Here is a 12,087-nt window from a genome sequence, read left to right as displayed (position 1 = left end):
GGGGTTGGACTCAATGGTCTTGTAGGCCCCTTCCAACCCTACTATTCTATGATTCTGTGACTATTCTATGATTCTGTTTCTGTAAATATTTCAACTTGAGTTAGCTCCAAGTTACTCTACATTGACTGTGTGTTGTCAGTGTATGATCTAGACAAGCAGGATGCCAGCAACATTAAAGTACTTGGGTGGAATTTCCTCATTATCTGTGAGCTTCAGACATACACACATAAACATAAAGCAGCAAGGTTTGTAACACAGGATAATGATAACCACATGACACTATGACATATGTTAAATAGAAAGAAAATTAACCTCACAACATTTAGGAAGCTGAAGAACAGAAGAAATACAACAGCTGATTCCAGAGAGTATGGTAAAAAGATTTGTTGTTCAGTCGTTCAGTCGTGTCCGACTCTTCGTGACCCCATGGACCATAGCACGCCAGGCCTTCCTGTCCTGCGCTCTCTCCCGGAGCGTGCTCAAGTTCATATTCATTGCATCCGTGATGCTATCTAGCCATCTCATCCTCTGCCGTCCCCTTCTCCTTTTGCCTTCAGTCTTTCCCAGCATCAGGGTCTTTTCCAGGGAGTTTTCTCTTCGCATTAGGTGGCCAAAATATTGGAGCTTCAGCTTCATTATCTGTCCTTCCAATGAGCACTCAGGGTTGATTTCCTTTAGGATGGACTGATTTGACCTCCTTGCAGTCCAGGGCACTCGTAAGAGTCTTCTCCAGTACCACAGTTCGAAAGCATCAATTCTTCGGCGCTCAGCCTTCCTTATAGTCCAGCTCTCACAGCCATACATTACTACTGGGAAAACCATAGCTTTGATTAGACGGACCTTTGTCGGCAAGGTGATGTCTCTGCTTCTGACTATGCTGTCTAGGTTTGCCATAGCTTTCCTCCCAAGAGCAAGCGTCTTTTAATTTCATGGCTACAGTCACCGTCTGCGGTGATCTTGGAGCCCAAGAAAGTAAAATCTGTCACTGCTTCCATTTCTTCCCCTTCTATATGCCAGGAAGTGATAGGGCCAGATGACATGATCTTAGTTTTTTTAATGTTGAGTTTCAAACCAGCTTTTGCACTCTCCTCTTTCACCCTCAACAAGAGGCTCTTGAGATCCTCTTCGCTTTCTGCCATTAGGGTGGTATCGTCTGCATATCGGAGGTTGTTGATAATTCTCCCGGCAATCTTAATTCCGACCTCTGATTCATCCAACCCGGCATTTCTCATGATGTACTCTGCATATAAGTTAAATAAGCAGGGTGACAATATGCAGCCTTGTCGTACTCCTTTCCCAATTTTGAACCAATCGGTTGTTCCATGTCTGGTTCTTACTGTTGCTTCTTGACCCTCGTACAGGTTTCTCAGGAGACAGGTAAGGTGGTCTGGTACAGCTATGCAAAATTTGTTTCAAGACAACTTTCAGAATACTTTAACAGTACAATTCATACATGTCTACTCAGAAGTAAGCCCCACTGAGTTCAGATTAAGATTACACTGTTAGTGTACCAAATCTCAGTGTTGTAAATATTTTTGTAATTGAAGCGCAAAGTCAAAATGACACCTTGACCTGGAACTTTTTTTTAAGGACACAGTTTGAAATTGAAGCTTCATATTGAAAACTGCCCTGCAGATGTATACTGTTTGTGAGTATTGCATATATATTTGTGTTTACATATATGTAGACTATTCTCTGAGATATTTATCTCTATCCCTACTCCTAGTTCAACATCCAACAGTAGAATTCATAAATATACTCACTGACCTGGCAAAAACATGTACCAGTCTTTGATAAAAGCACCAGAAGAGAATGGCCCAACAAGAATAGTATATGCGTGCTCTGATAAAATGAGTTGTTACAAGAATAAGGCTTTAGCAACAGCCTGCTGAGAAAAAAAAAAAACTTGAAGAGCAAGCCAAAATGCATTTACTTTTCTCCCTCAGAGACACCCTCTATCTGCAGTGGCATATTATAAATGATAAAAATTGCTTCTAATAAATACTTATGTTGTCAGACTATTAACAGTTGTTGCACATATCAGCCAAAATATGTGAATATGCTAAAGTGTTCTGTGGAAGTCTCACTTTAAAAGTTATACTTTCGGACTTTTTATTGGGTGAATTTCAAAGTATGTTTAAGCAGAAGTTCAGTGCAACTTATTTCTTAGGTGTAGTCTTAGGATTGCAGCTGTGCAGCCTGAACCTGTGTGGAAGAATGTCCCACTGTATTCAATGGGATTTACTCCCAACTAAGTATGCATAGGCTGACAGCCTTAAAGGACTGTACCATTCACCCATGGAGGGGTGTGAGGGAACCTTCAAATGTTGTTGGACTCCACCTCCATCATCCCCGACAATTGGCCATGCTGGCTGGGGTTGATGGAAGTCAGAGTCCAACATCTGGAGGGCCACAGATTCCCCACCCTTGTCTTATATCTCAATCCAATGATCTATCAAAGCTGACCTCAGTACACCTCTAAGTACTGGAGAAGAGCACAGGCAGCAAGGGAGGGCTCAGGGCTGTTGGATTCATGCCCTTCCCGTTTGCATGCTGGCCGCTGATGGAAACAGGGTGTTGGGTTAATTCAGAAGAACCTTTGGTTGAAGAACCATCAAGGCCATTTTTATGTTGTAGGCCCTGAGAGTAGGCCAGCTTGCTCAGTGTTGTGTAACTGACCTTTGATACTATGACCACCACTATCTTATCGCTGTTGACAGAGCAGCTCTTGGAAAGTGTACACTTTGAACACTTTCTGTTTTGCTTTTCATGAGGACTTCACCACTTTGGTCCATTCACAGATGGAAAAAGATTGGCCAGAGCTGCAGGGAGCTCAGCAGCAATTATTAGCAAAAGTGTGTGTGAGAGACACATGCACACTTCCTAAATTAGAACATTTTGAAACCCGGGAAAAAAGTGAAACCTGCGACACAAGGCTGCCATTGCAGTGCTCCTGTTCAGGGTGCCAGCCAGGCCTCCATTCCACCCTCCCTCCCATTTTCTGCTAAAATTTTTTTTGTCCATTGTATTTTATTTTGAAATAAAGTTAACCAATAACAGCAACAAAAAAGAACATACATATTAATCAAGTTCACTAAAGAAAAAAAGGATTTCACTAATTATAAGTCTTACGTCTGTAACAGATATGCTTCTGGAACGACAGTAAAACGGCCTAAGTGGGAGCTCAATACCGAATGAAAGAGAGAAAATATAATTTATGCAGCTTCAGCATCCAACACCCGGTCCTCAATTGGACAGTTTTGGACGTTTCTCTGCAAAGCTTTTAGTGCTTCTGCAAACCTTGGGGTTGCCCCACAAGCCTGCTGGTGCCTCCCACTTCGCACCTGGGTGGTGCCGGTTTGGCTGATTTTTTGTTAATTTAGCAAAAGCAGAGGCGGGGTCTCGTCTTCCTTAATCAAAGGGCAATTTCCAGCTCTTATCAAGAGGGGGAAAATATTAATTAGCTTTACATCAATGAGTCCGAAGGGTTGCTTTACTTAGGACTGCTGGCTGGAGAGTATTCTTTGCCACCCCACACCCCCCCACCGGAAAAACCGCGAACGAACGCCAGTTTTCGTGAGCGCGCTTCGAAGCAAGCGGCTGATGCAATCGCCGAGCCGCAAGCAGAGCCCGGCTACCCAAGGGCTCTCTCGGGGGGGGGCGGGGCGGGGCGGGGCGGGGCTGGCTCTGAAAAGCCAGCGAGCGACCAACCACGATCCGCCCGCTGCTGTCTAGATAGCCCGGATGTCACTGGAGGCGCCACCCCAGCCCGGACTCTTCCCCTTGGGCGAAGGGACGCGCGCGCCTTCCTCGTCGGCGCTGCCAAGGGGCGCGCGTGCGTTCGTGCTCGCTCGCTCCCGAACGGGGTCTCCCGCCCCAACGGCTTAGCCGCTGCGCGCTGGGCCGCCGCCGCCGCCATTTTGTCCCTCCCGCGTCACCAGCTGCCTGAGCTCCGACGCGAGCGGCTGTCTCCGCGGGAAAGATGGCCCGGCCCGGCCCGGGGACAGGCCGCCGCGTCCTTCGGGATCCCCAGAACCTCACCGGCCGGAAGAAGCGGCCGAGCCACAGGGGGCAGAAGCGCTGAGGCGAGGATTCCGCCCAGCCAGCATGGAGCCGAGAAGGGAGCAGGCGGCGCCTCGCCTCGGTGCGCGCCCGGCCTCGTTGCCGCAACCCCAAGCCGACGCCCCGTTTTCGTTGCTGCGGCTCTTTTTGCAGATGCTGCAGCGCCTCCTGCCCAGCCCGGTCATCCCCCCGTTCTGGCTTCAGCCCGAGGCCCACGCCACCGGCCCGGAGCCCTACGTGCCGGTGTGGGGGGCTCCCGGCCTGGAGCCACTTCTTGCTGTCCAGCACCAGCTGCGCCTGGTCTCCTCCTCCTCGTTCGTGCTGGGCGGCGCCGACAAGAGCTCGCTGCCCGGACCCCTGAATGCCACTTGGGAGGAGCTGCCCGAGGCCCCGTGCTTGCGCGCCAAGTTGCCGGGGTTCCTGCAGCAGGTGCGCCTGCGGGAGGGCAAAGCCGCTCTTGACGTGCCGGATCCCGATTGCGGCTACCATAGCTTGGAGGTGGAGGAGCAACAGCGCGACTCCTGGGCCCCGAGAGAGAGCCCGGAGTGTTGTGAGGAAGAGCACCGAGGCCCGGGGAACACATGCAAGCCTGATGGCACGGGGAAGCCCTGTGAGGAGAGAGCTGCGGAGGTCAAAGCCGACCCCGGTGAGGGCTCTGATCTAGAGCAAGACCTACCCGTGGAGGCCAGACCTGCGTGTACGAACAAGCTGATAGATTACATCCTGGGGGGCGCTTGCAGCGAGGAGGAGAGTGCAGGGGAGGAGGAGGAAGACTCTGATGGGGGGGAGGAGGAAGATGATGATGATGATGGGTTTGACAGTGAAGGCTCCCTTTCCGAGTCAGATACGGCCAGCCAGGATGGGGAAAGCGTTCACTTGTGGAACTCCTTTTGTAGCCTAGATCCTTACGACCCTCGGAATTTCACAGCAGCTGTTCAAACTGCTGGGAGTGCACCCGAGAAAGGACCTCGCAGTGAGGCAGAGGTGGTCGAGGATTCTTCCTCGTGGACTGGAAGTTCTTGCGAGGAAGACGAATGGGAGTCTAGTAGCATAGATGAATCAGAAAACTTGAAATTATGGAACTCTTTCTGTAACTTGGAGGATCCTTATAACCCTTTCAACTTCAAGGCACAGTTTCAGACTGCAGAAAAAGGGAAATGTGACATAAAAAGACCAGCTGGGATAGGCCTTGGCCCCTCTCAACATAGTATCTTTCTTAGCTGTCAGGTGCACCTACTTGATAACCAAAACTCAGAGGTTACAGAAAATGTGAAGTATGGCATCCTTTCTAGAGAAAAGTGGAAGAAGAAGAAGAAGAAGAAAAAGGTATGAATTATAGTTGTCTGTATTTTGATGTGCAAGCTGGAGGCATACTTTAAATATTATAGTTGTATCCTTACTTTCAGGGTGGTTAAGAAGCAGATGGCTGTATATATCTGATGAAGTTTCTGAGAGGTACACCTACAACTTAAATTGCTGAGTTTGTACACAATGTGGTAACTCCTGGCATAATTGCTTCATTCCTTTCCAGCTCATTGAAAATTGTTCCCCAAGTGGTAGAATTATTTTTTCCAGGATTGAGCTCATGATGTGTACCAAATGGAATAATGGATCCAAAGTGGCTATTGCGTGGCCAGGCTAACTTACACAGACAGGACTGCTCCACATACTACTTTTTTTTTGTGAAGAAGCATGTAAAATATCTTGTGGAAATGTATCTGTCTCTTCCACTTCCAGTATGCATTGTGAAATCACATCTGGGAAGCAATGTATGTACTGAGTGTGGGATACATAATAATGTTTTTACTCAGTTATTTCTTATAAACATGAAGGAAACAATGCAAGCAAGACAAAATATAAATTAGTATTCAAAAGGTACTAGTAGTTGGAAATCTTGCACATGACAAGGTTTAATGCTTGCTTTCAAAGTGATCTCTGCTAATTTAGGAGTGGCCTACCATTTAATTTCTTGCCTGCTGCTCTTAAGAGCTCCCTTTCAGTGTCTCCTCTGTATCATCTTGTTGGTTTAATAAGAATTGAGAACTGCCTAATGAGCACCAGCCTCCATGCTTTATATGTAACGAATGAGAGTTTTATCATGTGCCCTAGCAGAAATTTAAATTCAGTCATCTTGCTTTGTCCAAGGCTGCATTCTGACATTGGCTCTCTTCTCCCACCCCCTCCCCTGGTTCTCCTAGGCTGTTTTGGCACTAAGTTGGAAGTGGTACCAACTAGTGCAAGAGTGTGGTATGCTTTTGCAGCGGCCTGTTCTTTCTAACTAGCCTTCCCCAACCAACTTGGTGCACTCCAGATGTATTGAACTACAATTCCCAAGATTCTGACCATTGGCCATGTTGGCAGGAGCTGATGGGAGTTATAGTCCAAAACCTCTGGAGGGCACCAGATTGGAGAAGGCTGTTCTAACCCCTAATGTTTGGATAGTAGTGACCAGCTACCATGACTTTCAGAACAATTTCAGGTCATCACTTGGCTAATGCTTTGCATTCTTTAAGGGTTGTATCCAGTGGTGTTGTTCCACTGACAGAAGCAGCTCTCCTTGCATGCCCTCAAATCTTCTCTGGAGAGCTGGGAAACCCTCAGGAGCAGATTTTCCAGCTGTGCACAAGGGCTGCAGGGGGAAGGAGAGAGGGAGAAAATCCCATTGTGCTAGCAAAACCCACTAGCACAACCTTGGATTTAACCCTAAGCTTTTAAGTAGTTCTGTTGCACATACCTTTCCTGTGATTGTATTTGAACTTAACTCTGTTCAGTGTAGAAATCCCTACTAGGATTTTTTTCTATGAGAGTTTGGAATACAGACTGTTTAAATTCACACTTCTGTATAGTCATGTTTGAAACCTTACGTTCTGTTGCAATTATTTGATGCTCTTGTTCTGCAAAATGGTTTAGAAATGCATCTAATTGCAGCAGAATAAACACTAATCAGAAATTACTTCCAGTTAGAAAGTCATAATGGGGAGTGGCCCTTAAGCGTGGAAAGGTTGGATTGTACATGCATATACAATTTTGTATTATCCCGTGATGTATAACTAGAGTTCCTGAAATTACCTTACAATTTATTGTGTAGTTACAACAACATCAAGAGATGTTTATGACATCAGTTCTGTTTTTATCTAAGGGACAAAACATGGCAGCATTTGTAATAGAACAGTGTTTCAACTATAGAAAATAACAGCTTTTTCATGCATTTACATCCTGCTTTTCCTTCCACATTTATCCCCACAGCAAACTTGTGGGGTAGGTTAGTGTGAGAGATGGTAACTGGTCACCTAGGGAGCTTCATGCTTCCTGTTACATATTGCATGATATTTTAATTTGTAAGATGGCTTGAATTCATTTTTTTAAGGAATTTAAATGAAAAAACATGCCTCCCCAGTCCTAGTTCAGCATTCTAACCTAAACTCCGCACTGGCTTTTCTGTTTCCTGTCACAAAGCAGAGTAACGTGCCACACAAAATATAGGTGGGCTACAAAGTGGCAAATAAGTTAATACTAAAATATCCCTAATTAAGTAGAACTATATGTGACCAATTTATGATCTGCTACTTGAACTGATGTCCGTGTGTTCTCTTAACTGAGATTTGTCTTCTGGGTGTTACGTCCAACTGAAGAATTGGAATATTTTTGAAATTCTCCTTGGTTTGGTACCTTTCTGGTTAAGAACTAATCATTGTTTAGCACTGATATGCATAGCAATTCATGTGTCCAGTTTTACATGGATTGAACAACCAGTAAGATAACATGGGATTTCAGAAATCTCTGGAGCTATGAAATCATGCATTTTAGCTTAAGCTTCACTGTAAATCGCTCACAGTGACTTCTCTCAAAACAAATTTCAAACCCCTTGTGTATTTCTTTCTAGTGACACAGTAAATGAACGAGGATCTGTATGCAATATATAGCATAATGTTACAAGACCTGGTAATGGTGCCCTAGAGGGTACCTTAGAATGATGTAAAGGCAAGAAAGGATAAGGCACAGAGGGAGAGGCTGATGTAACTCTCCACTGTGCTTGTTTCTCGCCGTTTTGCATGAAGATAGCTAAAAACTTTAAGGGACCTGATAGGTTGGTTGTAAGGTGCAGATGTGCTTTAATCTATATGAGTACTTAGGTTGTATTTGGGATGGGCTTAAGCCATGTAGTTACATGACTGTGTAGGCGATTCAGGTGTTAAAATTTCTGGCTTTAAAATGGTGTAAGTACCACTGGGTGAAGTCTACATTAAGATGTATCGTGTAAGAGCCATTTGGGGGGGGGGGGGGGAGCAAGTGAAATAACCTTGTTAGTCCATTGGAGGAGGGGGATCCACAAATAATACTAGGGTAATATCCGCATTAGGACCAATTAAATAGTCAAAAATAGTTGAAGAAACTTTTGGGTTCATGAGGGAAATTGAAGCAAGATTCAATTTCCTAAGCAAGATGAAGAAGTACTAATCTGCAGTAGACTGGCCTTCTTTGATGCCTTTTTTGTGGGGGTAGTATTGGGTTAAGGTACATTATGGGTGCAATCCTATGGCCGCTAAACAGCGGCTAGATGGCCATTGGATTGTTCAATTCCTAAAAAAATGCCTCACTGCTCCTCCCCCGCTGCCTCGTAGGCTGCGTGGATCGGCTCCACGCTTGGAAGAGCAGTGCAGAGCAGGGCAAACGGGGACGTTCCCAGGGACGGGGAGCACGGAAGTGCCAGTACAACACTTCCTATGCATCGTTCCTCCCCCCCCCCCCCCGAAGACCCGCAGCTAGACAGTGCGAATGCAGGGCAGCTGGAACGGGAGGAGAAAATCTCCGCGCTCCACCTCCCCTGCATTGGATAGGTGATCACCTCTGAGTTCAGAGGCGACCGCCTATCCCCATAGGATTGCTCCCTCCTTCAGCTAAGCTGTTAGTGCATGGTAATCTTGCAAGCTATTTTATATGTATTTTATATTCTAGCTTTATTAATGCTCTTAAATGAATGGACATTTTAATTACTAACCCACTGGTGGGAGTGGGATGAAAGGTGGTACATAAACTGTACCACCTTTATGACACTTGGTTGAAGAAGCAACAAAATGTAAGATTGGCTCTTCATGTTCCCAGTCAAAGCCATTGTTTTGGGACAATGCGTTCTTAAGCAGTACTGGCTTAAATCAATGAAGATTTCATAACATATCAAAAACATTTAGATGTGAGCATAGCTGTCTTCAAGGTTGGAGGCTTCTCACATAACTATCTTGTATTAATACTAACTAGTATAACTTAATCAGCTCATGGCTACCATCCAGTGTCATCCTATGCATGTCTACTTAGAAGTAAGTCCCATAGAGCTCAATGAGACTTAGTCCTAGATATGTATGTATAGGATTGCAGCCTAAATTGTATCAGCCACATAAACACCGAGTGAAACATGTATTCCATAAGGGAATATCTCCCTTATAATAGACCTCAAAATACGTTTATTCTCCCACTCAAGCAATAAATAGGCCTGATAACAATATGTTTTTTTAAATTTTTGTGTTACCTTTTAAAAGCGAATTGATTATAAAATGGGTATTATGTAAATATATGTTGATAATTTGATCTAATTTTGTGTCTCATAGGTGACCTTCCTTGAAGAAGTGACTGAGTATTATGTAAGCAATGAGGAAGATCGCAAAGGACCCTGGGAAGAACTTGCGCGCGATGGGTGCCGGTTCCATAAACGAATTCAAGAAATTGAAGATGCTATTGGATATTGCTTAACAATAGAGCACAGGCAGGGAATACTTAATAGACTTCAGGAAAATGTGTTATGAAAGACATTGATATTTTCTAGCACCTTAATAAAGTATAAAATTAAAAGTGTAACACATTTTAATGACACCTGTGAGCATCTTACAGAGATCTTCCTATTGAAAATGGCAGCTGCCTACAATGATCTAAAACTGGGAAGCAGGAGTGATTTTAACACTGTATCTCAATACGCTGCCAACAACTATGCTGTATGTATCTGGATGCATTGTTGAAACTAACTCCATTGGGTATCCAGCATGATTAGTGCATAACTTTCCTTCAAAAGCCAAGTGTATCTATTTTTTTTTCAGAAGCCAATCTGGATATGTCTCCTTGCATGTGTGTATGTGTGAGTGCTCTCTCTCTCATAGACGTACATATATGAGCAAAGGCAAATATGAGTGGAATTTTGCACTTTTTAAAAGGGAAAAATATTTTGAAAGTATATTTATTGGGTTTGGAACCCAGAAATGCAGTTCTGATTTAAAGTTTGCAAATTGCAGTCCGTTCTCTCTTTTGAATTTGTGCATAATAGAAAATTGAAATGTTCTAATGGTTCTGATAGCTGAAATGACTTCTATTTTACTTTTCAGCATTGAGTCTAATATCCATTCTTTACATGAGTATTTCTCTTACTGACTGTCTGTAATGTCAAAAAACCCCTAGAATTATAAAAGGCCTTGTTGCATCTTTGGTTTTAAAGGATTTCCTTTTCCCAAGTTTTTTTTAAAAAAATAATCTTTTGCATTACTTTTATTTTTAAAAGCTGCAATAAGATGCTGTATATTTGTACTAAAATTGCAAACTGCAGCATGCTGGTCTATTATGGGCAGCACTATGGGCATAAGCTGGCAAGACACTTCTAAGGATGGATTAGTGGAATTCTACAGCAGTTCTCCTTGTTCTTTTTAGTTTTTGTAAAGATACCTATAATCAGCTGAGCATTGTAGAAAAAGAAAGAATAAGTTGATTTAGTTGCAATCTGCTCCAGTTCATAGATACACTGAAACTCATGGAAAATTATTTTTAATTTTTATTAACTGTTCAAGATTTGTAATATCAATTATGATGTTTACCAGAAATCAGTATTAAAATCATTGTTCACATAGCAATAAAACTATTTGTAAAGATAATTCTGTAGTTAATATGATGCATTCCAAATCATAATGTTATGTAGTTGGTCAAAATAGATGTTTGGATTATCAAGAGCATTATTGGAAGCTTGTTTGGCTTCCAAACAATGATTTAAATGGCCTAGGTAAGCAATTCTAAATAGCCCAATGTCCAGAGCTATTAAAGTAAACACAGTGGTTCATAACTGTTTTATTCAGTTTCACATATATGTGTACTTTTGTAGCAAGCAGGGGTAAAAATAATATCTATTGCTTCAGTATGCTGCTCTTCGTAGTATGACAAGACAGTTAATATCTTTCTATTTTAAAGCCACAGTTACTATCTTTCTATATTAAAGCCACGGCAACATCATGTGTGAACCAGAATCAACCATATATACCCTGTGTTTTGTCCTATTAAATTCTAGTAGGTTAAGTAGCCTTCAGAAATCCCAATTTCTATATAATATATGCACGCATGGAAGGAGGGATGTTGGTCACACAAATAAGCTAGAGAGCTTATTCATGGAATGCTTAATTTTAGTTCACGCGCAGGGTACTCTTGAAGCATCAGGATGGTCTGATGTGTGCTGCTGTAGAACTTCATTGAGCCATCTAGAACTACTAAGGTTGCAACCCTGTGTACATACTTGGGAATGTCACATTTGAATTCAGTGGGGCTTGGCTTTTAAGTACGCATACATAAGATTGGACCACAGAAATTATTATACTGAGAATAAAACATCTTTCCACTTTGATACTGTTTTAAGTATTGTCTCTTACTAGTCATCTGCAGGCTATTGAGTGGAAAGGAGATTCTGTTTCTCAGCTTGGAGCCATAAAGAAAACCCAGACAGTAGACTTCCTGAAATAGAATTAATTCTTTCTCAAATAATCTTCCTCTTTCCATAGAAATATTTAATGGTGCTACATGTGGCAGTGAAGGATATCTTTTCAGCTTCATTTGAGTAATGAGTCATGAAAGCCTTCTTCTAAAACTTTAAATCAAAACCATAATTATCAGAATTTTATTTTTATATCATTTTAGAAAGGCAAAGATCGAGCCGGACAACCTTTCACTTTATACAGATTTAAATGGATTTGATTGTTATCTCATTGGGTTTTTATATTTAAAGTT

General features: G+C 43.1%; 1 protein-coding gene across 1 annotated transcript; it reads left to right on the top strand.

Annotated features, from left to right (window-relative positions):
• Nucleotides 1–255: 255 nt before the first annotated feature.
• Nucleotides 256–11,860, top strand: PPP1R15B (protein phosphatase 1 regulatory subunit 15B). The gene is made up of 2 exons (XM_084853232.1): nt 256–5,388; nt 9,666–11,860. Exons 1-2 carry the CDS (start codon nt 4,108–4,110, stop codon nt 9,858–9,860), a joined length of 1,476 nt encoding a protein of 491 aa, XP_084709358.1. The 5' UTR covers nt 256–4,107; the 3' UTR covers nt 9,861–11,860.
• The last annotated feature ends 227 nt before the right edge of the window (nt 11,861–12,087 follow it).

The sequence above is a fragment of the Heloderma suspectum genome, chromosome 4 (genome assembly GCF_057233095.1).
Source record: "Heloderma suspectum isolate Gila_16-S chromosome 4, 16-S_ref, whole genome shotgun sequence".
Lineage (NCBI taxonomy): Eukaryota > Metazoa > Chordata > Lepidosauria > Squamata > Helodermatidae > Heloderma > Heloderma suspectum.
Note: the sequence above shows the minus strand (reverse complement) of the source record. Positions and strands in the feature narration are given on the sequence as shown.